Source organism: Parus major, chromosome 27, assembly GCF_001522545.3.
Source record: "Parus major isolate Abel chromosome 27, Parus_major1.1, whole genome shotgun sequence".
In the NCBI taxonomy this organism is placed as follows: domain Eukaryota; kingdom Metazoa; phylum Chordata; class Aves; order Passeriformes; family Paridae; genus Parus; species Parus major.
Window position 1 is genome coordinate 1,288,166 of NC_031796.1, and position 25,523 is coordinate 1,313,688.

The window sequence follows — 25,523 nt, forward strand, 5'->3', positions numbered from 1 at the left end:
ATTTGTATGAGGGGAAATGGGTGGAGTGGAGCTGAGATATCACGATTGTGTTCTGCCATGTGAAATGGAGCACAAAAAGTTCTTTTTGCATTTAAATCCCTCCTAAATAATTGTTTTGTCATTGCAGATTCAGTGCTTCCTGCATTTGGGGCTGTTCTTGCAGGAGTTTGCTAAGTCAGCAGAGTGATCCCTTTGATCCCTGCTTCTCAGCCTGTGTGACAGGAATGCCTTTCTTTTCATAATGCTCTTCTGGCAGGAACCTCTGCTGGATTAGTGCTCCTGGGTGCATGATAGGAAGTAAGAAAAGTGACCATCAGGTGTCCTAGGGCACACAGATGTTCAGTGAGCTGCAAAGTGATCATTAATATGAAAATATAAATATATCAAATAAGATTTGGAATTGGGTTTATGCCCTAACCCTTTAATCATTGAAATACCTCAGAGTGATATGCTTATAGTCTGTATCATATAGTCTATAGCCTATGAGAGTTTGTATTTTGGAGCTGGGAACTCACCATTGTGTCTGCTAAATAGTTTGCTGTTATCTCAAAATAACAAACCTGATTTCTGTATTTGGTGCTTTTTATAATACAAGTATAAAGATCAAATATAGTGCTTCTGGGTGCAGGTTTGGGCATGGGAACCCTTCCAAGCCAGTATGTTTTTCTTTTGAAGTTATTTTGATAAATGGAAAATTATTTTTCCTTTGTCCTGGCTTAATTATATCATTGGATTTGTCAATTTAAATGCGTTAATTTTTGATTTATCCACACCCAGGAGCATGGGGTGCTTTTGGGGCAGAAAAGAGCGGAAGATCAAAGGTGTAAGTAAAGCATTTCTGTGGAAATGAGCTGATAGCCTGGTCTCAGTGACTCGGGGCAGTGAAAGCAGAGGATTAATTCTTTGGCAGCTGTTTGTGTTCAGTACATAGCTCTGGACAGGTGAGGTTTCATAGGGAAGAGCTTTGTGTGTTTATGTTCTCAAGAGGAAAATGTAAACTTCTGGGACTGAGAATCCAGGTGTGGCACAGGGGCCTCCCTATGGGACAGGGAACATTATTGGCACAGAAAGGTTTGAGAGAGAGGGAGATCATTTCAAATATATTCTTCTTGATAAAATATCTTGGCTTTCTGTAGTCCCTGGTGATGTAATCATTCACAGAATGTGAAAAATATCAAAAAGGCTTCTTCAATTTATTTTTTCATGTTAATATATTATGAAAAGCAAGCTGACACTTCATAATTATTTGAAAATCAGGTTTTAATGAAGTGAAGCTGCTTTATGTTTGAGTGGGAGTTCACATTCAGAAAAGATGTGCTGAACTGATGCCTTAATGCATTTTAAAAACCTAATACTTCCATTTTTATCTGTGTTGGAAGCAATTACACATTCATATCAGGCTGATTAGTTTTTTTTCATCAAGGTACTTACTATGTAAGTTAACCCAAAGTCTTCTATGTTTTGACTTACAGAATTTTATTAATGCTCCCCCACAAAAACAACAACAACAACAACAACAACAAAAAAATATTTGATATTTTTTAATCCTTCTGGGGTTTAGGGTCAATTAGATAAGATTCTTTATAGATCTTTTAGTTTTGGCATCTCCAGGGAACTCAGAGGGATCGTTTCTGCTGGTGCCATTTATATCTTTTCTTCAATCTCTTTGACCTGAGAGGAGACAATCTTGCCATCAACCACCTCCTCAACTATTGTCTTGATCTTCTTAAATTTACTTGATTCTGTTAAGGAAATTGAAAAGAGAAGTAATTTAATGCAAAGTTCACTGACAGAGTAATATTGCTGCAGTAGTAGCAGTCAATGTGGAAATATCAAAAAACATCTTCAGTCCTCAGGTCCTTGAGGTAAACTTTTGCAGTGTGCAGGGTGTGGCTGCTCTTTTGGATATTGAGTATGTTGCCCATAGACTGTAGTGGACACTGGGTTCAGTAACTCTCTAGTGCTCCTGATAGTTTTGCTTCAGTTTAGCACTGACTTGTAGACATAGAGCCTTGGAATAGACTTACACCAAATTGGAAATTTTTGCTATGAAACTGGATATGTTACTTGGGAGCCTCAGTCTCCCTGTGCAGCCAGTAGGGAGAAGCAGATGCTTCTGCAGCTCTCCAGAGGGGAATTCAGTAATACTGTGTTGTTCTCTTGGCTCTCTGAGGACTCACAAAATCACAGAATAGGTGAGTCTGTGATTTTACACTGGGCACCTGATTGTATATATAAACTCAGGTTTGTATAGTCCCCACACAGTTGATTACTTTCTTGATGTGATATTCCACTGGCTGATTATCTGCACTGAAGCTGTTGTTTTATATCAGGCTACTTCATTCCATAGTATTCCAATAGGCAGCCATCAAAACAGAAGGAAGTTGGTGGGACATACCTTGTTCAGACTCTGTTGTCGATGTTATCACTTCCAAATGCCTGTTCAAATTAGAAATTAGAACATGTAAATATATGGCAACTCATGGATTGAAGAAACATTCTTGTGCATTTCCTATGTGTTTGATCAGGACAGTTAATCCCCTTTCATCAAGACATTTAGTCAGGAGATAACTCAGTAAAATGAGCTCTCGCAGTTAAAGTGAAACTTGCTAAACATAAGCTGTAGGTGCAGTTAATCTGCAATGCCAGGACTTCACACAGGTACACCCAATCTAGTTCCTGAACAAGGTAGAATCTGGAGGGAAATTCCACTCTCTGCTAAACCCACATGGACAGGTTGATAGAAAACTGCATTAGTGGTGTTCCTGGCATGTGAACATCTACCTGACTCCCCAGCTCACAGAGTGACAGTCTGTAGGCTGGGAGAGCCCACCTCAAAATTCCACAGCAGCTTCAGCAGCCCAGCCTGAACAGCAACCTGCTCTGATTCTGTGGCTGAGAACTGGGCAATGGGCTTCTCCACCCCAAAGCAGCTGGAGAGAGGCAGATCTGACACAAAAGCCAAACCAAAATGCAAAGCCATGTGTGTGCTCACCCGCTTTCCTCTCCCTCAAGCAGCCGGCGGTACGTGGCGATCTCCATCTCCAAGCGAGTCTTGACATCCAGCAGGGTGCTGTACTCATTGTTCTGAGCTTCCATGTCAGCTCGGAGCTGCCTCAGCTGAGACTCCAGACTGGAAATTGCTCCCTGTATCTGGTCAAGCTGGTAACTGTACCGTGCTTCTGTTTCAGCCACAGAGCCTTCCAGGGTCTGTTTCTATATTCCATGGGAAGAACAGTGACATATTATTTAGAGGATACATTTTTCTGTTGAAATAACGTTTTGATTGCCCCTCATTCCTCTATTTATCTGTGTAACTCCCTGCTATCCACAGTCCTTATTTTGCTTTTTGTTATTTACCATGGACAGCAGGGACTGTAATTCCAGCTCCAGGTTCTGGAAGACCTGTCTCCGTTCCGTGATCTCTTTCCTTTGGACCTCCAGCCGTTCAACATTGAGGGCAACTTCCTGGTTCAGTTCTACTGTCTGGAATGAGGAATGGAGGGACTGTGAACTGCAGCCAGGCATGACCGAGGTTCTTACTGGTGTTTAAGCAGTTGACTTTACCTGCTTTTCAAAACGTTCTTTGGCTTCTTGGCGGTTCTTTTCTGCCATTTCTTCATATTGCTTTCTCATGTTTTCCATAATAGCTGCGAGATCAATGCCGGGAGCAGCATCCACCGCCACGTTCACAGAGCCGCTCGCCTCTTTGCGCAGCCTGTCACGGTCCTGCAGCAATGGGGACTGTGTTAGCACTGGCTGCTGGCAGCTGGCACTCCTGGGCACTGGACACAAACTCAACATCTACACGCATAGGACTAATCCTTAATAGTAGCTTGGGGCAAGACAACTTAATCACTTTGTAAATACTGTTTAGTGCACCTCATCTTGGAACAGTTTGCTTACTTTATGGCAATAAATGTTATATCATAGATAAATGTATCATAAAAATTATTTCCTCAAAACTGAACCTGTGGAATGAGGGCAGAAGTCATGGCTCCCATTTGCATACTTTTTGAGGTAGCAATTCCTGAATCATTATTTTTTCTTAGAGAATACCTTCACTCCTCCGTTCCTGGAATGGAGGAGTGTTCAGCCCTCGATTCCTGACAGCTTCAGTGTCCCTTAGGGCCACTTATGGTTACGCTGTTTCCAGGAAGGATAGAAATGTTCCCTAGTGAGGTTGTGTTTGCCACTCAAAACCCCTTTCCCTGGCAGTGGTCAGCTGCTCTCACCTCCTCATGGTTCTTCTTAAGGAAAACGAGTTCCTCTGTTAGACTCTCAATCTGGGACTCCAGGTCAGCATTTGTCAGAGTCAGGTCATCACGGACACGGAGCAGTCCGGTGATGTCACTCTCCACGCTCTGCTTGAGCAGGTGTTCGTTCTCAAACCTGTACAATGCAGTGCCTTTTGTCATCATTGGAATGCAACAGTTTGGAGTAAATGTTAGAATCACTAACTACCACAGTCATTGTGAAATTTTCAGTAAACTTAAAGCTGGAAAATGTTCACTCCTTGGCATCACTTCCAATAAGTGGAAGCTTTCCTAAATAAGAGGAGCATGAAAGAGAATTGATATAAAATCGTGGAACTTACTTCAGCCTAAAGTCATCAGCAGCCAGCTTGGCATTGTCGATCTGCAGGACAAGCCTGGAATTTTCCATCTGGGCAGCAGAAATCTAAAGGGAATGGTGGACAAGCAATGAAACTTTGCATAGAAATTTACACTTGATCTTTTCCTGGGAATGAATACTGTAAATGGGCTTCATCCTCCTTCACTTCAGCTGTCGGTTGGTCCGCTGGCTTTAAGCTAAAATCCATTTGAAGTGCATGAAAATAATTAGGGATGTCCAAAAGACAAGTAGTCCTGCCATAAAATAAGAGTATCAAATAGTTGGGATGAACTGCTCTCTGAAGGGATCTGCTTTTAAATGTTGGGAAGTAGAACTGATAAAAAATAAAAGGGAAAAGACTGAAGGAAGTTCTGGAAACATGATTTGACAAGCCTTTCAGTTGATTGTTTGGAATATTTTATTGTTTCCAGTGGTAATTTACTATTTTAAATAGTGGTCTTTAATTTTATTCTGAGTGTTTGCTCTTCTTTTCTGAAAAAACACTTTGAAATACAGTATCGCTAAACTATATTTAAATATATAGATTACCATTAGTACTTTCTCTAATTAAAGCCATCTAAGACAAATATCATAGAACTAATTAATTTTGAATCACAAATTTTTCAGGTATGAGATTATTCACAACTGCAAGTATATATCTGGTATTACAAATGTCACCTCTTTCTAGCTGATCAAAAATAAACTTCTTCCCAGCTAGGCCAATTACAATTTGGAAAAGTGCATTTTCTACAACAGATTATTCTCTATCTCACTGATGATTGCAATTCCTATATTTATGGAGGGCTCTAGAATCTCTTACCTTATTTCGGAGCTCTTCAATTGTTTTGAAGTAGGAGCTGTAGTCTTGCCCTGTGCTTACGGTGTTCTTTTCGTACCATTCCCTGATCTGCATCTCAATCAGGGAGTTTGACTTCTCCAGTGAGCGCACCCTCTCCAGGTACGCAGCCAAGCGATCGTTCAGGTTTTGCATAGTTGATTTTTCGCTGCCAGCCAGCAGCACATCACTCCCAGTGATGCTGAGCTGGAGGCTCCCTCCGAGGCCTTGGCCAGAGCTGGTGCTGGTTGATATGCGGGTGCCATAGCCCCCGGCTCCCCCGTAGACACTGGGTGCCTGGATCTTCTGGATGGACATTTTCCTGGAGGTCAGACTACTGACACTGGGTGCAGAGGGCTGGACACGGCTGCCCGTACTCCACTGGATGCTGCGGGTGGAGAATGCCATTTGTGCTCTTTGTCTTCTGGACTGAAGCAGGTAAATCAGCACAGAGAGAGACAGCAGTGAGCAGCTGAGTGTGCACTGTGCACCTTTATACAGGTCCAAGAGGAAGCACAGTGCCTGGAAACCCCACCTATGTTGACACAGAGTGTCACTGGTATCAGCACAAAGAGCACACAGGATATTGCTCCCCCTCCCCATAATTTGAAGGGATTCTAATTTGTTTGTCTGTGTTTGAGGAACACTCCCTGGGTAGTTTGCTTGCTTTGTTATTTTGTATAACAGATAAATAAAAAACGATCTGTTGAATCATTTATAACCATGTACCTGCAGCCAACCTGCTCTGTAGCCCTTTGGAACAAATGAGTAGGTTCTAAGCCCCCTGCGCAGTGCATGAATTTAAAATGAGAGTTGCCTGTATGTGACAAGAGACTTAAAATATTTATATTTCTGTTGAGTAAGCAATAACTTGGGCCTCAGGACAGTCTAGAACAGTGTATAAATTATTAGAAAGAAGACAGCTGTACTACTGTGTGAATTCATTTCATAGTAAGCACAAACCAACATCTGCACTGCCAGTGAAGAGTGGAGGCTGTTGCCATCAACTTGCATTGAATATGCATTCGTCTCATATTAGAAAACCCTTGCAAGTGGAATTTGAGCTTTCAGTACAGCTGAGATTGAGTGGGAAGGGTATTTCTTTGTCGTTAAGTGAGGTAGGAGGAATGAGAATATTGAAAACCCTCACAGCCCACTGTGTTTCACATGTGAGATGCTGAGGTCCATAGAGTGGCAGGAAGTGTTGAGTTCCAGCTTCCAGCAGAATGAGCCTCCAGCCCTCCTGTGTGGCTGAAGTTGAAGCAAAACAAGTTTCCCTCCTGCCTCATCAGAAACTACCAGCTAACAAGTGCCATGCTGGGGGATCTGTCCCCAACCCAGGGGCTGTGGTCATTAACAGGAAACCAGCTGCCTTTCCATGGCATGAAGAGACTCAACAATCCTACTGCTGATGGTGTGGAGGAGGCTCCTGGACTGACTGTGCTGTACTTGATACAGAAAGTGCATGGAGAATTTGTAAAGCAAGGGAAGGACCTGATGGCTGAGGGGTTGTTAGTGCTGCAGGAGAGCAGGTGGCAGGTGTGTGTTGGGACAGTGTGGAGATGCAGCTCCTGGGGCATCGCATTGACAGTGCTTATGTGTGTTACTGATGTTGTCAGGTAGAACAATGAACACACATGGCTTGGTTAGTGAGAGCAGCTGCTGTATGTACTGATCTCCCACCTTGGGGCAAGGAAATTGGTGAGACATGGAGCTTTTGAGGCACTGAACTGTGTTTTGGAGGCACCTTCAGCTTTCTGAGAGCACCCAACCCAGAATAGTTGGGTATTAGAGAATGCCCAATATATTAGGGAATCAGTACTGCCAAGTTTTTAAGTTACTGTGCTAGGGATTAGTCTAGCTGGTCATGGCTCAAGGCAGAGTTAAACTGTTGTACTTGGCTGTTCTGGAAACAGCTTCCAAACCAAAGCAATCAGTGTGCAGGGCAGGATTTTATTTTTTTTTTCTAGGAGGATGCTGTGGAGTGTCTTTGGACCTTGAACTTCTTTGGGTGCAACTCGTAATAAAAAAACCTTTATGAGATGTGAAACCAAAGTACACTGGCCATGATATTTGATGTGTCATTACAGACATTCAGGGCGTGCTATTTTTTGAAATTATTGAAATTATTCGGGCTGAGTAAGAATTACTCATTTTAGTAGAGCAGAGTCTATACCTTTAGACTGTAGGAGGAGTACAGAAGAGATCCTGCTGTTTCTACATCCCTTGGCTCTATATCTCACTGCCTAGATCTCTGCAGGATTATGTGGCACTCTATTTAAGAGCAAACATTCTGCTTTGTCTTCTCAGTATTAAAATTAGTTTCCGTGTTACCTTGGTGATATTTTTTTCTAAACATCATTTGGAGATTCTATTTTTTCATTTAGTGAGGAAATGAAAAAAGAAGTCGATGATCTGAAGTAAGGTGAGCATCAGGCTTAGGTCAGACATTTGCCTTGTGTCATGGCTCTGCTGCTTTTGTTCAAGCTGAACCTCCAGCAATTATTTTCCTCATGACTATTCAGCAGAAGCATCCAACATGTATGCAAGAGGAAGCAAGAAGCAATGGCATCATGCAAACCCAATGTGAAAAGATACAAGATGGAATTTTCTTATTGTTCCTTTTATTGTCATCCCTCAATTGTTTACTGACAATTTCTCTGGTCTTATAATTTTATATATGCTTCTATTCTCCCCAAAAAGCTAGAATATTTGCAAGAATACTTGCTAGGATTAGGATAGATTCACATCAGAGGTGGGGTTTTCTGGTTTTAGTTCAGTACACTTTTTTCCATGAAATGTATCATGACTGGTTGTATCAATGACTGGAAACTGCCAGAGGGAGCTGTGAAGCTGCAGCCATGGCAGTGACAGGAGGGCAAGGGACTCCTCAAGGCGTCAGCTGGGAGTGGCCACAGTGTCCTCCACCCCTGGACTATGCTCAGGAATTAATCTGCAAGAACATGGGCTGCCTAATTTTTATTTATTTTATTTTATTGGTTGGGAGAATAAGTTATCTAAATAGATATTGGGCATCCTAGAAGTGTTTTGTCCAGTACTGCACTTTTGGTCAGCATTGAAGAAGTGCTGTAACAGTTTGCTGGTGCTTTAGCTCAGCAGAGCAGTTTCAGCTCCAGACCCAATTGTGGGAGCTGTAGAGGACAGTCTGTGGGTTCAAGGGTAGCACTTCCCTTCAGTGACGTGCTTGGTCAGAGTGGATTGCCTATAGACATAATAAAACATTTATAGCAACACTAATGAATTGTTTGATTTCATGAAGAAATGTCACCTGTGTGACAGAAGTTTAATGTGCATTAGAGGGCCATGGAGATAAGTTCTGCAGGGCTCTGATAATGTGGATGCCATTCCATCTGACTCACCTGTGCTAACCAGCCATGGGCAACCAGTCTGGAGAGTTCAAGGAAAAAAGACACACCCAGCTGTGGGTCTGCGTTTTTGCTGCCTTTAGGTAGATCAGATGCTTTTCTTTTGGCTGACATAGAGACTGAAATAAAGCAAAGTTTTTTAGTTCAGTCTGTAGAGATGATCCATTCTAGGAGTGAAATCCAACACCCTTTTGTTGGTCCCTGTGTTTGGGTTTAGCATCATAAGAGTTTGATTCTGGAAGATCTACACTAAAGTCCTGAAGGGACATTGCTGTGCAAAGTGCATTCAGGAAAGATGCATTCAGTGTTCAATGTTCCAGCCTTATTCCAATATTCAACATTTCTGGGTCTGAGATATTCCCCTCCTTCTTTTCTTAACTACTTTGCACTTAACTTTGCACCTCCTGTTAATGCCAATACCCATGAAGCCTACTCTCTCCAAAGAGCAAAGCAAGGTGTTTTGTGCTTTGCTGAATGGGATCAGAGGAGAGAAAGTTCTGGATGATGTCACCAACTCAGCTGGATTCACCTAAATATTCACCTAAATGCTCTGAATGCTCACCTAATTCACCTAAATGCTCTGAACATTTGCAGCTCAAGATCTTACACTGTCTGTCTCATGTATTTTTTCCCCCCCTCATTTCCCTCTCCTTTTTATCTTTTGTCCAATGAAAATATCTCAATCATCAAACCACTGCACCTTATTTCTTTCTGCCTGGAGCTTTGACCAGAGGGGTAAGTTAAAACATTGCATATTTATGGTACTTAGAGAGGTGTTCCAGCTCCTGGAGTGGTGTGTGAGGCAGTGTGTGGGTTCCATCCCTCCCCAGCCACAGGTGGAAAATGAAAGTCAGGAGCTGCCTTTCCTGTCTCGGCTGCTCTCCTTGAGCAGAATCAGATCTCAGTGCCAACAAAAACAGCTCCAGGCCACACAAACGAACCTTCTCTTTTTTCTTCCCCAAAAGTGCCATTAAGATCAGCTCTTAATCTGCCAGGACTGCTGGCAGATCTCTCTCCCTTGGAAAAACCCTGTGCAACTGAAGTGTCAGGGGAATGAGAAAACCAGTGAACTGGAGAGAATTTCAGCCTACTGACTCTCTCAGTTCCATAATGCTGGAGTAGCACCATAATCCATGAAAAATATTGTATATTTCTGTGATTCAGGAGGCAAATACAATTTTCATGGCCCTGTCCAAGTATAGGTACACAGTGATCGTACACTGTAAAAAATACATATAAACATGTGTTATGTGTATCATGTCTGTGTAGACTTTTTGGCTAACTTTAAAAAAAAGTTCTTCAGGTTCTGGGGGTCTCACTTGTGTTACACTTGGAGCTCCCAAATCAGAAGAAAACTGCAATTTTTTCCCCAGGGTAAAATTGCACTCATAATGCCAGGAGGTGCCTCAGCAGAGGCACAGCTGCAGTTTCTTGTCTGGGGACTGCTCTGGCTTATGATCCTTTCAGTGCATCCCAGCGATCCCACTGCAGTCCCCTCCTGGGGTTTGTACAGGAACAAGCTACGGGCTGCTTGGAACCCAAAATACCCTCCCAGGATCAAGATCTGTGTCAGGAAAGCAGATATCAAAAAACCAAATAAAGGAAACAGGCCGAAAATCCGCCTCCATACCCCCCTGGAAGAATTCTAGCGCTGTTAATAAGGTTCATTGCACAAATACTGCAGCAGAAATTTCCGGTTAGAAGTTGTTGCCCAGCCGCAGGAGCCCCCGAGGAGCGGCAGGAGCAGGGACAGGCACCGGGCTCCGTGCGGATCTGCCAGGTTGTCACTAGAGGCCACCACCGGCCTTCGGAACGGAGCTGCCCCAGCCCTCCCCGTGCTGAGCACCGCGGGACAATCGTGCGGAATTTCAACGAGAGAACAAAATTTACGGATTACATAACAAAATGTCTCGTATTATACGCTTTCCTGGCCCACAGGAAATTTAGTTGCATCGCTCTTGTGACCAAACGTTTAGAGGAATATTTCTCTTCAGAGCCGTCAGCCATAATTAAGGAGTTCAGTGCTTTGTATGGAGTGGGTTTGGAAGCAATGGCAAGAAGAATGGGCTATCTTTCTAAATTAGTCTTTGAGAATAAGGAGTGTTCATTATCCTTTTGAATTACACCCTTTTATGTAGCTGATGCTTGAGTATCTCAATTTTTAGGCAGCAATAGGCTGTAGACATTAAAGAAAAGGTTTATTTGGTTGTGTTTTTAAGGTTTTTGTTTTGTACAATAGCAGAGGATACATTCTCAGAATGTCTTGAGACTGTCTCTTGTGAGATTAACCTGGCAGCAGAGCCTGGGTGATGGAAAGGCTTTCAAAAATTAGTCATTGTTGTCATTAATAAGACATAAGATTGTGTTTTCTTTCCTGCACAGAGTAACTTTAAGATCACAATTTCTGTCTGCTTGCAGCAATGTGACAGATTTCCTGCTTTGAAATCGTTCTGGCAAGAGTCACTCCCAGTTTTTTGTTTGATACACTTGATGTTTTATTTTCTCATATGTTGATTCAAGGGTGCAGAGCTGAGCCAAAGCTGGTACTTCTCTAAAGGCAGCACACCTTCAACTTCTGTTCCAAGGAAGAACTGTAGTTAGTAGCTACTTCAGCCTGTTTGTTTCTCCATTTCCCTGCCTGCTCCAGCTAATTATGCCTCTTAATTGAAACACATTTTTCCAAATTATATTCCTCATTTTTGTTGCTTTCTATAGAGCCTAATTACAACCCGTCACATTGACTCCTTTGGACTTGTCCTTAGGACATTGGAAAGCCAAAAAATTTACCCCCGAAGTCTGTATAGTTATTGAAAGTGTCTTTACCACAGCTGGTGTTATGATTTTGTGCCTTTAAGGTTCTGATGCATATTCAGACATTCAAAAAGCAAATTAACATGTCCAGAAGAAGCAGCCCTGCACCTGCCTCACCATTAGGTCATATTTCTCACCTCCTGCCATAGGGACACTCCAAACTGTCTGACACTGATGCTTCTGCTTCATGGAATATTTTTGCAGATAATTGGTTTGTGTCAGTCCTAGGCCAGGGGCTCAAGTAGGTCATTTCAGTATAGTCACACAATTAAAGATATCATAAAAGTACAGCTTGAAAAGAATCAAAAATTTTACAGAGGGAGGAATGATGAGGAAACAACACATGGTAAAACTTCAGCTGGGATTTCACCAAGCCAAACATCCAGGTAGAGTCAATAATTAAGATGCTTTTGCTGTACAGTGCATGAAATGGGGGATCAGGGGGTGCAGCCTCTCCAGCATTATTCCTTCCTTGCTTCTCTGTTTATAGATTCATCCTTTTTCTAAATGATTCATACACAGGAACAGGCATCTCCTAGCAAAACTTTAGAAACCTTTATAGGTCAGGGTGTGGACATTGTGAAATGTTTTACCGGCTCTTCTACCTATTCTCTCTGCTTCAATAATCCATAGAACCCGTGGGCTTAGCAGTGCTATAAAGGCAAGATTTCTTTTCTTCTCTTTCTGAAATGGCTTTGTTAATTTTGCATCTGCATTAACCAGGAAGGCAGAAAGCAAAAATTTTCATTCTACAGATGTGGCTGTTGATAAATAAGGCTGAACCCCAGCAGTGTGGGGCCAGCTCCCCAGAAGAATGTGTGATTAATAGCACAAACCATGACTGCATTACCTCATCGCACACTTCTTCCAGGGGATCAACACTTCACTTACCAAAGCTGCCTATTGTAATACACCTTAATAAGTTTTAACATTTCTACAAGTGAAATGAGCTGTGACTCATGCCCAGGCTGGAGTGCAGTCAAGGCTCTTGGAAATCATGCTGAGGATCATTCCATGCAGGACTGCCTTAAATGGCAGGTGAAACTGCGAGGAGCCGGTTGTGAACGCTGATGGTTTCAGCCTCCTTTTATAGGCTGAGTTCCTGTATCTTGTTGGTTTGCAGAAGTATTGTTGCATCATTCACTTAGACTGAGAAATGCTGTTCTCTCCTGCTCATGTTTCTTTGCTATCCTTTTCCATTTATGGGAAATAAAATTTATTCACTTGGAGAGTGTTGTTTTTAGTGATACTACATATTTTTCAAATTGCACTTTCTTTGTGCCTGAGTCCATCACTTTCTTCATGTCAAATGGCACTTCTGTGTGTATGGAATACTGAAGGAGAACAAATATGAGCTGGCAGAGTTCAGTCAGTTTCAATACAATGAATTAACAAAGTCATTTTTCAAGCCATACATCATCATAGTCCTAAAATCAGAAACAGCACCACCTGTGCTCCTAAAGTCTCCCAAATACTACAAAGCTGCCAGAGCTGCCAGCACAGGGTTCTGCACAGGACTCATTTCAGTTGGGCTGTTGGCACAGGTACATTGAAGAACATCATCAGAGTATGTGCAGGGTCCTGACCAGCCATAAACACTTGGAATGAATCAAGGGCATTATCTCTTCCGAGCCATCAGACACTGACAGGATTGCTGTGAGTGGGAAATGGCTCTTTGGGAAGTTGTATTATCTAATAACTGGGCTAAGTAGAAGCTGTGAAGTGATGGATTCTAATTTAGTGGCTCTCAGTGACTTTCTTTGCAGCCCTGAGCGATTTATGTCATCTCTTTTTCCAATTTCTCAGGCAATAAAATGGGAATGATAATACTGCCCCCATTCATTATCTCCCTGACTTCATCTCTCAGCGTGGTGTGAGAATGTGATGTTAACAGTGCATGCAAGTGGTAAATATTAGCATCATTATTTATTATTTAGGGTGCAGACCCACCCTAAATATATTTAGGAATGCATAGCTTATCTACCAGAGCACAAATTCAGAGGTAATGAGTAACCACCAGATACCGGGCACACATGGCTGGTGACACGGTGTCACGAGGTGTTCAACAGAAAGGAGATCTGCAGTTGTACAGAGCAATCTGAAGCTGTGAAAGGTTCTCCAGAAATAAGCAGTTTTTTCCAGAAACAAACAGAATATGGTGTAACGCCTATTGTGTGTTTAAGGACTAACTGTGAGCATGGTGCTGTGAGCTGTAGTGGTGGAGTGGAGTGGGAATTCTACTGCCTCTCAGCAGAGAAGAACAGGAATTCTGCTGCCTCTTATCCAGCCCCTCTCAGACCACAGCTGAGAGTGACACAAGGCATGGGGAGCGGGTGTCAGCTCTGCGTGGAGAGGGGACACCAGGGCAGAGTAAAGCCAGAGACTTGCTCGGGAATGTGAAATAAGGGCAGGCGTGTTCCAGAAGGCACTTCAATTATTTGCTTTTCCTTCTTTCTTGTAGTTCAGCACAATAACCCAGCACAAAGCACATACTTTCCTTTGATGTAGAAATAAGGGGCTACTTAGAAGTTTTTATAATTATTTGTGTCACAGCAATGTGGCTCAGCTATGTAAATCTGATAAATGAACATATCTTTAAATAACACAGAAAAGAAGACCTGGGCACATTTTGTCCAGATGCTGCAAACACCAGGTCTGGCTTGTTAGATCTGGTAAGCCATAAGGAAGGACACTCTTAATTATCCAGGAGTTACTAATCCTGTATTACAAGTTTTACCCAGTTTAAAGAAACCATTAGGTAATCCATCCATTGCTTTTGGGATCTCTTTGTGCAACAAGGGTGGAGAGTTGGGCTGCGGGGGGCAAGGGGGGAACAGGAACTGGTTGGAACATGCCAGTAACAGAACACAGTATGACAGAAGTGGACTTTGTTCAGTTTAATCTGCATTTCCTTTGAGATTTCTCCTTTCCTTTGTGAGCCCTGTTTCAAAGCAAGGCAGGTAACAGGAGCCCTTTTGTGAGAGTCCATGGTGCGTGGGGATGACAGAACACGATGACAATGTCGCTCATGAATGCGAGACTGCCCTGGACACGCAGACGGTGACTTTGGAATGCAAATCCCTGACACACTCATTATATTCCATTTGGTCTCTCTTCCTTCTGCCTTACACTCTTCCTCATCTAAACATCCTAATGGTTTTTCTCTTTTCCTTGCCCAGATTTTATCTTTGCATAGTTCTATTGCTGTCAGGGTCTGCTGCTGACTTGGGCATGAAAAAGGGAGAAAGCCTGAGTTTGTCTAAGGCTGACAGCTCTCCCTGATGTTAACATGCACTGTAAACACCAGTCTGGCCTGACTGCAGAACCCTTGACAGAGACAGTGAACATTAATTTGAGACCAAATAACTGAGATGGTTTTTTGAATTACCTGGGTCATGAAGAAAAAATGAGTGTCTGGAAAAGTACTTACAGGCTCTGAGGGAAAGTCAATAAAGACAGTGCTAGAAAATTTCCCTCAAACTGAAGAATAAAGAAACTTTTCTGGGGGACTGTTTTTAGTAAAGTGAGTTTGCAACACTCCTACTCATAATGCTGTTTTAAATGGTGACATTGATGTTGCATGTTGGGAAGTTGAATAGTTTTGCTCATGTAAATGTCATCTGTAACTTGTGTCTCCTCTTTGTTTTTTGTGTTCTTCCAGTTTTGTCCCTCCTGAAACAATGAGGCTTTGGCTGTCCTGACCCATGTCAGTGACACTGCCACAGTGGACTGGGCATATGTAAGGGAAAGTAAAATCAGATATTCCAAGGACCAGAACAAGTGATGGATAAAAATTTATTTGCTGCAGTGAGGTATATGATGAGAGACATAAGACCAGGAAAAAAGTTGAGAGATTATTCCCCTTAAATTACAGCTAATTTGCAGAGAGATAACTGAATCCCAGATGGATATTCCTGCCCTGGGGAGATGTGCACAATACATCTGTCGCTAGCTCAGCCAGTCACTTTAATTCAACAGCTTTTCTTCAGCATTTTGGTGACTAAAAGCTCTTTAAACTACCAATGCCAGCTATACCCAGCTCTGTGTGGCAGTGTAAGGCTGCAGATCATTTGAGAAGCGCGTTCCCTACAGGATCCCTGTTTGACACACGGGGAGCCAGCCCACGGCACGCTGTTCCCAGAGGGGCTGTGGGAGCTGCTGCTGGGAGAGCCGAGGTTGGCAGAGCTTTCCTTCAGGCTTGTGGGGGCAGCTCGTTGATGGTGGAGGACACCACCTCCCCGTTCACGCTGTCGTGGACAATCGCTTTCAGCTTTCGGTTGCTCAGCCCAGAGTGTTCTGAAAGAAAGGAAAGTTTAATTATCCAAGGAGCGATGCTGAGACAGGGTGATGCAGGGAAAACCTCATTTACAGTCATTTGCCTGCTGCCTCCTCAACAAAGTTTTCTCTACATGGTTTCCTTCAAGTCAATGTTTGTTATTCTCTGTGTGAAATGTGCTGCCAGAAAGTCACCCTGGGTCTGGTCCAGGTCAGGGCAAATGAATAACGCAGGGACAGCCCAGCCAATGCAAATCAGCAGATTATCCTGGATGTCTGCAGGTCATGCCCATGCCAGAATATGAGTTTCCAGACATGCAGATTTTTGGTTTGCTCTCAGGCCCTAATGCTGTTTTAGTCACCCAGTGGAGTCTCCTTGCCTCCTCATATTCCAGGAAAGCTTTAGTCTGGAGCCTGAGCTGTGGCCATGTGTGTGACTGACATGGGCAGGCACAGCCCGGTGGGCTCTGCAGTGAGCCTGCCATGCACACCTTCCACACTTCACTCAAGTGAGGTTAAAATTGCCCTGAGTAACATTTGATTGGAAATGACAGTAATTAAGAGTCACTTCAAAGAACAAAGTAAGGAACTTTTACCTTTAGTTTCAGATTTTCTTGCTGTCCTGTGAAGATAATGAAAGAGAGAGAAAATAATGTTACACTAATTTAAAGAAGTTATTTATCCCCTTCTCTCTGTTTCTAAGGAGACTTTCTCCCACTATGAGATAAAATTAAAAAAAAAAAAAAAAAGAAGGAAAAAGAATGATGCTTTTATAACATGTAAGCTTTCCCTTTGATAGATATTGTCCCTGAAAGCCATCCCTGGGCACATTCACTACTGCTCCCAGGGACAGGTGGGAGAATGAACCAATGTGTTCTTGTTGAACCCAGTTGGGTTTCTGACAAATACCCTCACACTTGGGACCACTCTCTCCTGCTTGCCTGAGAGTTCTGGTTCTAAAGGCTGATAACCTTCTTTTTTTGACTTCATACAAATCAGATGAGAGGATAAAAATGAGACCAGTGTTCTCCTATGATGAGATGGCCATGCTGTGGGAGTGGAGAATTTGATTCTTTTTTTAATAAAAAATTATATTAATTTAGGTAATCCAAATTACATGGATACCAGTGTCTCTAAGTGGCTCCATCTTTTTATTATGATCCGTCACATTAAAATACCAACCCTTGATGTAGTATGGGACTCACAAGCTTTGATTAAGCATAAACAAACAAACAAATAAATAATCCAAATATGAGGACTCTCATCTGTTCCAGTCAGGGCAGCTCTGCCTTACCCGTCAGCATTCCCTTCCAGCAGCAGGCGGTACGTGGAAATTTCCTTTTCCAGGCGCGTTTTGATCCCAAGAAGAACTTTATATTGGTTATTTTGCTGCTTCATGTCATGACGAGCCTGGCTCAGCTCTTCCTCACATCTGGAGATGATCTGCTGCATATTTTGAAGCGCAGCAGCGTAGTAATTCCGAGTGTCAGCCAAGGTGTCTTCCAGCATGTGTTTCTGACGGGGCAGATAATACCAAGACCATGATTATTATTTATGTGGTAGATACAACACAGAAATACCAGCAAATTTGGTCTCTAGCTAGAAGATTGCAAAATTAAGGCTGTGGTAATTTAAACATTTATGCATTTGCATAACTATTCTTGTGAAGGCAGCAGAACCACAAAGCTGTGCCATGTGTGCATGAGAAGCAAAACCGAATCGTTTATCCCTGCCATATCCATTCTGCTCAAAGCTCTGCTCCTGAGACTGTTTTCTGTTCTGTCCTTTCTGCATGAGCTGCCCAGAATTGCTCCAGTCTCCAGGTCTCGGGGATGTGAGCTTTAACCCATGTAAGAGCTATGTAATAATATTTGTGAAAGTTCCCCACCAATTTTTCACAGTTTGTGTATTTCATGCCTGATAACAGGGCTTATAAATATGATCTTTGCATTCTTTGTGTTACTGTTTATTGTCTGGACACATTTTCTTTCTAGACCTGGAGTCAGCTATCCCTCCTTCTCCACTTTTTCTCCTCATATTTTGTCGTAAGAAGAGACATAAATTTTTCACTTCCTGGTGATGGTTTCTGAATCTATTTTGCATATTTTGGCAAAGTCAAGCATGATCTGAATCCCAATTTCCCTCATACTTTAACAACTGCAATAAAGTTATGCTAGGCTGTGGATTTAAATGGAGAATTGGTCCATGAAAACTTCAGAGTGTGTGAGCAGCCCAAGATGTCTGCAGCAGATACCTTACTAATCTGTGCCTGCAGCTCGATGTCCAGGGACTGCAAAGTTCTCCTTAACTCCTTGATCTCGTTCTCGTTGCGCTGGATCTGTTCAGGATTCGGGGTTGCTGCCAGGGACATTGCTGCACTCTGTGGAGCAGAAGCAAGAGAAAAGCTCAGACTCTGGTCAGACAGCTACAGCCATGGGGGGCTTGGGAATGAGCAGGGAATAGCTGTTACCTGTTCTTTGTACCAATTGTCCAGGCTTTGACGATTCTTTTCAATTATGGCTTCATAATCTTCTCTTATTTCTGCCAGAATCTTGCCTAAATCTGCAGGAGGGGCCGCGTTTACTTTTACATTGACCTTGAAGTCTTGTGAGGAGCGATTGGCTTCCATATCCTGTTCATGTGTTAGCAGAGGGAACATGCAAACTCGTTTATGGAAGTAGAAAGTTTTCAGAGAGACACCAAATCCCAGAGAGGTTTGGGGGGTAGTTGTTATATATACATTAAGCTAATATTATTTTAAAAATGTATATATTGATAATACTGATGTATTTGTAATACATCATGATGTAATGTTCTGATGTAACTTAAACCAGTGACATAGGTGCTTCTGTGGCAGAATTCAATAAAAAACATGTGAGAAGATCTTTTCATAGAATGTTTCTGGAAGAAATGGACTCATTTTTTATTTATTTATCTATTAGAAACCCAAAACCTTGATGAAAATCTAACAGTAATTTCATCTTTCTTACCCTTTATGTTAATATTTATGGAACTATAACTAAGTTTACAGGAGAGTAATGTAAAAGTTCTATGTAATTGTTAAAGGAATAATTGGATTAAAGCATATAATTACTGTGTAAACAACATAATTACAGGACCAGTTGGGCAGGTAGGGTAGCATTCCTTTCAGTGTAGCACAGCCTTCTGTGCCTGGTACCATTTTCAAAGCACCCGGGCAAAGGAGCCTTTTGGGGTATGACATCATGGAATGTGGATCAGCTGGACACAGGGATGGCTCTGCTGGTCCCCTGTGTCCAAGAACCCTCCTGGGCTGGAAGGGGGTCAGCCAAAGGCAGCTGCACTGACCACTGTGCAACCCCTGTGTTTCATTCTCAACTTTAATAAGCCACAGACACTGAGCAGGACGTTTAGTCTGGTGTTAGGTAATAGCTGCAAACACCAGATCAAGCGAAACCAGCATGTTTCAAGCAGTGGAATTATAAATGTGGGAATAACAGAGAGCACTGAGTATAGCTCTGGAGAATTCAGAGTAGTGTGGCTTTTGAGAATTATCTAATTGCTGTGCTTAGGATTTTGCAAGAATGAGTAATTTTGCCTGACTTCACCAACCATTCTTTTTAATTTTGATCCTTCAAGAATTTGAGATCTGTTTTGCTCAGGTCAGCCTGTTCTGGGTAACGCTGCTTGAGTTTAGTGGGGGTGGACAAGGGGGCCTAAAGAGATCCCTTCCAACCCTCAACGCCTCCATGCTTCTGTGAGTAAGGGAAATTATATATTCAGAACTGAGGAAAAAGTCTGTGATGACTAAAACCCAGCAGCACTCTGTGTATTTATATCTAAATCTTTCTGAGAACATTTCTGTCCAATATGTCAGTTATTATTAGCTATCTGTGACAGATGGGTGGGAGAGACTCCAGCAATCTGTTCTCTCTGAAACCCCAGTGTAATTGGTAAAGCAGACACAGACTTTTTGCCTCACTTGACACTCATTGGCTGCCTCAGAAACAGGATTAGGTCCTGAATCATCAATCCCACTTACAGATTGTGGGTCTTACTCAGTTAATTACATGGTAGTAAAGATTTGTGTGATAGGATTTTACCAAGTGGAACTTTTTCTACCTCCTCATGGTCTTTCCTCCTGAGGATGTGCTCTTCTCTCAAGCCTTCAATTTCCATTTCCAGATCTGTGGTAATAATGGTCATGCCATCGAGCTCCTTCCGTAGGTTCTCCACATCCAGCTGCACTCCCTGCCTGCGACACTTCTCTGCTTCATATCTTTATGAGGGGAGAGAAGACACAACGTGCGTGTTGAGAACTGCCCGATTCAGGCTCTTGTATAAGGAGAAGTAGATTTAGTCTGTGTAGGGAACTAGAGAGAACAAACAACCAAAGAAACCAATTCTGTTTCTAACATATGTTATTAAATATTTTTGAATAGTCTTAACAATCAAATTAGTTTTATTAGTTTTGTATTTCATTTTCCTTTCTCCCTTGTAACTCCTCCTATAAGGTAGGAAATAAAATCTCTTTTTTTCACTTCCCTTTTTGCATGTTAACCTTCACCAGGTTGTGAAAGCTTTGAGAATACAATTCTCTAAAAGGAGTATCAGCAAGCGCTGATTGCTGTAGTTTATCCAAAATGGTAACTTTTGAGTCCTTCAGAAAAACAAGAAAAATGTGATGGAAGCCAGTTACTAATATTCCTCTCTAACCTCTTCCAGTGTCTGTAGTGAGACAAAAGCACAGAGATGCTGCCGTGATTCCCTTGGGCATGGGAAACACTTGCTCCTCAGCATCTCTCCCTTTGCTCCATATTTTTGGGTTCTATTGGTGCTTCTCCATTCACTCAATAAACTCAGCCTGAATCCCATCCCTCAAATGGTTCCACTGGTTCCTTTTGTGACACTGCTGACTGATAATGAAAGGCTGGCAGTGCTCAAGGTTTCCAAGTTTGTCACAATATTACCAAAAGCTGAGATATTTTTTATAGCTGATCACTAACTGCTTGAAATAAGACAAATCTTCCTGCTTCCTAAGAAGTCTTACTTAGAGAAGTGTCAAATCCTTTCCATTGGAAAGACCTGCCTGAAAGTGTTCTGTACAAACATTTTGTCTTTTTGGTTGATGTGAAAACTCTCTTTCAATGTGCTGAAAATCAGACTGTGCTGGGAGCCAGTGATGAACCAGCTCAGTTACTGTGCACAATGCACGGGACTCCAAAGCTCCACAAGGACAGGTGTTCCCTGCAGAGCTGGACAGAAGAGGTGATAAATCCAGGAAATAGATTTGGGCTGGACTAGGAAGTGCAGTGCTTAGAGGGGATAATTTGTAATCCCAGATGACAGTTTTAAGTGTCTTTTGTCACAAGTATCAAGTGTCTACTGTCAAACCTGCTCGTCAGGACCTGCTCTAAGTATCATAAACAGGGTGAGTCAAGGTTCTTCAGCAATCATTTGTGGGTTTTACATCCTTTGGGGTTTTTTTTTTCCCCTGTTCTACATTGTTTTTATTCATCCAATATCAACAGAAAACCTCAGTAAAAATCACTTCCCTATTGGATTAGCAAGAAAATGTAATGTTTAGTTTAATCCTCACTCAAATCTAATGAGGAAACCAAAGAAAAGCTTACTTGAGCCTGAAGTCTTCAGTTGCCATGTTAGCGTTATCGATTTGTAAAAGGATGCTGGCATTGGTGATCTTGCTATCCTCAATCTGGAAAACAGAGAATCCAGCAAGAGAGTTGGTGTTGCCATGGGGTGACAGTAAATAATCTGTGCTGGTTTAGCCTCTTTGCTGTTCATAGCAAGCATCTAAATAGTGGAATTCCCATGCTAAGGAGACTATAGGAATAAAAGCATTTCAGTTTCCTGATTCACCTAGGTGTTTTGCAATTTTTGTTCATAATCATACTGTACTTTTTTTCTTATTTTTTTGAGAGTATGAACCAGGAGGCATCATCTTATTCCTGGCCAGGTAGAAGATATGAATTTCATTACACAAACTTGATGGTCTATTACAGAGTAACAGTCACAGCCTTCCTCTGGTTTTGAGACAGGATTCTGATCCTGTTCAGCACTGCTGACAAAGCTGCCTTGGGCATCTTTAGGGCAAATTTCAGTAAGAACCATTAAGCTGTGTCTGAGTACAATCAAAATACTGGAGTTAATGTAATGCTAAAAAGTAGCTTGTGCATGAACACCCCACTGAGCTTGTCTGGCATCTGGTTGTTGTGGTCCATTCAGTTATGCACCTATAGCTGCTCTGAATCAACCAGCAGCACAGACTGATTGATTCAGGTGTCTGATTTTGCCTTGGGATTTGAAAATTGCCCTAAAAGCTGCAGGATGAAGCACAATTTCATTCCTTTGATGCACTCAGCACGCATGGAAAGGCTCATGTGTCCCTGATAACATGGAATAGCTTTTAACTATAGATCTGAATTTGAAAAGTTCAGTATTCTGTGCCAAATCTTTGAAAGAACTCCAGCAGGAACTCATACATAATTATCAGGAAATCATAAATGCAGGGCATCGTGTCCTTTTCTAACACAGGAAAAAGAAGTGTGGTTTCCATCCCACCAGCTCCCTTCCCTCAGCATCCACAGAGCAAACCAAGGGGCACTTTGGCTCTACAGAAATCATTTATGGAGCTCTCAATACCTTGGAGTAAATATCCTGCACCTCAATGAATCACAAAGAAACAAGGAAATGACAGAATTCTCCTGAAGTGTCAAAGGTTCACCTCTGTAGTGAAGAAGAAGGTGCTGTGGAATGTTTAACTAATCTGCTAACACACTGTGCATTCCTGTGCAATTAGCAGCACACCTCGGATACTGCCCTGGGACATGATCGAGGCCAGCTCAAGAACTATAACAATACCCTGAATGCATGGCTGCCTGGAATTTGGTGACAGAGAAGAGGCAGTTCTTGAGTCCAGCCTTGGAGAATGTAGAAGGCAAGGAGAAAACAAGATGAGTTCTTGAGCTTTGTGCCGTGTACAGAATTGCTGTGTGACTCTGTGAGATCCGAGCACTGGTCAGTGCTTTGCCCACTGCTGTGTGGCCCCAGTCACTCTGCAGACAGCAGGGGATCTCACATGTACCAGTTATCTCTTAAATCACATGGAATTCCTTACTGCATCCATTGTGAACATGGCTGTGTTTCTAGTACCAGTCTGCAGACTGTCAGTGTCATTAAGAACTCACACATTATTGTATAGGAAACATTATTGTATAGGAAATAAACTCCAATTCCTTCTTTCCAAGAAGGCTTCCTGCACTGATTTACCTCTCATGTCTCATGTCCTTTGTCCCTCCTGGAAGGCTCTGTAGATAACTTTGCTTATTTAATGGCACAAGGTGTTTGAATGAGACAGTTATCTGCAAAGCAGGTGCTATTTCATTGTGTATCTGGGTTAGGATGGAGTCAGGCTGGAGCAAGGCTTTTCCCAAAATTTGTTGCTCCATCAGGTATTCATTTCATTCTATTAATCCTGAATTCAGGTATCCAGGAGAGTGTGGTTAAAAATGAAGGACCCAAGTGATTATATGCCTCCAAGTTCAGACAGGTAGCGTATCACAGACATCCTGGATTATTTGATATAGGACCCTAAATTTAGTCTATATTTTATTTTAGGTGCTAAATTAGTTTCACCTTTTAAATTAACATTCAATTAATTTAATTATAGTTAATAATTAGATGCTATATTTTCACTCATTTTACTGGCAGACATGCTGCTAATTGCAAGATTTTATAGAGAAAGTAAAAATTCCGGGTTCAATCGCTGAATTGTCACCCGTAATTGATCCTTTCCTGGCCTTTCCTTGCACATCCAGGGCAGCCACCAGCCTGCAGGTGTCTGTGGCCAGGGACAGCTGTTTAAGTGGTGAGTGTTAAATATAAATGGTTTGGTACAACCTATTCAAAAGTGAAGGCTTTACCCCAGTCAGCATCATGGTTTTGTGCTTACTGTCTTCCTAAATCTTTCTGATTTACTAATTCCAAATCACCTTGAAAGCATATATGTTCTTGATGAACAAGTTTGTATTTCTCTTTCTGATGAAAAGGAAGGTGCCCAAGTGCCAGGTCTGGGGATGGTGACCTTTATTTATCCTTAAAACAGAAATGAGTGATGGCAGGTCTGGCTTTCTGTACACAGGCTGTGGTCCGAGCACCTCATCTACTGCCTGGAGGCAACACTTTTAGCTGTGAGCTTGGAGTTTGATTAGGTCCTTGGCCCCAATCAGCAAAGATGTGAATTAACACAATTTCCAAGTCTTTTTAAAAAGAATTTCTCAGGATCTTGAGAACGCCAAGCAATTGTATTATAAAAAGTGGAGGGCAAATGACAACATTGCTTTTGGAAGAGCTTTGGGTTTTGCCCCATATGGGTATGTAAAGTTAATTACTCTGATTAGTCACACAGATGGTTACAGTGCTAAGGATGTTCATTATGAATAGAGATTAATATTATGCTTAAATTTGAAGACACGTGAGTTTGGGAGATTGAAAGAGTTACTGTTGAACATTAATATTAACTACTGGCAGGAACCAGAAATTCTCCTTTTAATTATAGTGAAAACATCCACAAGGAATTTGTCACTGCTATTTTCTTAATTACAATGAAGTATTTTTCCATCTGATTACATAAGCTTATTGGTCCCAAAACTCCTGTAGTTTCATTGTCTGCTACCGCAGGAATCAAAGAGCTGGAATGCCCCAGTCTGTCTGGAGACAGCAGCAGGAGAGGGGCAGGCTCTGCACTTCTGCTTTGTAATTTACTCAAGACCTGTGCAGTCAAAAAGACCAAGTTCTGCCAGCTGCAGTTACTCAAACCCCAGTTTCAGCACAGAAAGGAACACTTGGCAGCACATGGATCCCTTTATTCTGCCAGTCTCTGCAGAATCCCCCTCGCCCCCTTCCAGCCTCTCTTGTGCTCAGTTTCCTCCTTGTTAACACAAAGAATGTTTATGCCCAGGTCCTGGAACTACCTTCCTGAGGATTTCTAACATTTCAAAGGTTTTATTTAACCTCTTTAAAAGAAAGCCATCAGCATAAAGGAGAAGCCCAATTCCTTAGAAGAGCACAGAATGACACAGTCCCAACTCTGACTTACCTGTCTTTGCATGTCAGTGACGTTTTGCTCGTACTGGTTGAAGTCATGCCTCTTTCCATGAGACTTTGTCCTGTGCCACTCTAGGATGCAGCTCTCCAGCTGAGCGTTGGCTGCTTCTAAGGCACGGACCTTGTCCAGGTAGGCAGCCAAGCGCTCATTCAGGTTCTGCATAGTCTGTTTCTCATTCCCACCCAGGAAGATGCTTTCCCCATAGTGCTCGCTGAAGCTTCCCCAGGTTGTCCCTCCTGCAGCCAGCCAGAAGGGTCTGGCGGAGGAGAAGGAGGGATGTGTGCTGCTGGCACCATCATCTGCACTTGACGCTCTGTAAGAAGTTCCTTGCTGGGCCAAACCACACCCTGAACTACCCCTGAGGGACCCAGAAAAAAACTGGAAAGGGCCTTGGCTGGTGCTCATGCTTAGCTCTGTGTGAATCGAACCCCAGGTTTGGCTGCCTAGCACTGAGCAGCCTCTTCGCCTTCCCTGAGCAGCTTTATGCCTTTTCCTG

The 25,523-nt window shown here is 42.4% G+C and overlaps 2 protein-coding genes across 2 annotated transcripts; both read right to left on the reverse strand.

The window, feature by feature from the left end:
* Nucleotides 1–1,525: 1,525 nt before the first annotated feature.
* LOC107215149 (keratin, type I cytoskeletal 20-like) lies at nt 1,526–5,925 on the reverse strand. The gene is made up of 8 exons (XM_015651137.2): nt 5,435–5,925; nt 4,598–4,680; nt 4,236–4,392; nt 3,568–3,729; nt 3,361–3,486; nt 2,996–3,216; nt 2,399–2,439; nt 1,526–1,742 (listed from the first exon to the last, which is right to left on the reverse strand). Exons 1-8 carry the CDS (start codon nt 5,855–5,857, stop codon nt 1,645–1,647), a joined length of 1,311 nt encoding a protein of 436 aa, XP_015506623.1. The 5' UTR covers nt 5,858–5,925; the 3' UTR covers nt 1,526–1,644.
* Nucleotides 5,926–15,427: 9,502 nt separating this feature from the next.
* On the reverse strand, nt 15,428–25,514 carry LOC107215143 (keratin, type I cytoskeletal 23-like). Its single transcript, XM_015651130.2, has 8 exons — nt 25,019–25,514; nt 21,534–21,616; nt 20,023–20,179; nt 18,392–18,553; nt 18,176–18,301; nt 17,216–17,436; nt 16,518–16,543; nt 15,428–15,942 (listed from the first exon to the last, which is right to left on the reverse strand). Exons 1-8 carry the CDS (start codon nt 25,430–25,432, stop codon nt 15,839–15,841), a joined length of 1,293 nt encoding a protein of 430 aa, XP_015506616.2. The 5' UTR covers nt 25,433–25,514; the 3' UTR covers nt 15,428–15,838.
* Nucleotides 25,515–25,523: the final 9 nt, after the last annotated feature.

Excerpts from the sequence above, each read along its gene's own strand:
- LOC107215149 (XM_015651137.2), bottom strand. The coding sequence starts at position 5,857 with ATGGCATTCTCCACCCGCAGCATCCAGTGGAGTACGGGCAGCCGTGTC. Across the intron at positions 4,681-5,434 it reads TTGAAGAGCTCCGAAATAAG|ATTTCTGCTGCCCAGATGGA; the intron begins GTAAGAGATTCT and ends CATTCCCTTTAG. Across the intron at positions 2,440-2,995 it reads CTTGAGGGAGAGGAAAGCGG|GCATTTGGAAGTGATAACAT; the intron begins GTGAGCACACAC and ends TAATTTGAACAG.
- LOC107215143 (XM_015651130.2), bottom strand. The coding sequence starts at position 25,432 with ATGAGCACCAGCCAAGGCCCTTTCCAGTTTTTTTCTGGGTCCCTCAGG. Across the intron at positions 21,617-25,018 it reads TCACTGACATGCAAAGACAG|ATTGAGGATAGCAAGATCAC; the intron begins GTAAGTCAGAGT and ends TCTGTTTTCCAG. Across the intron at positions 17,437-18,175 it reads TGCAGGCACAGATTAGTAAG|AAACACATGCTGGAAGACAC; the intron begins GTATCTGCTGCA and ends CTGCCCCGTCAG.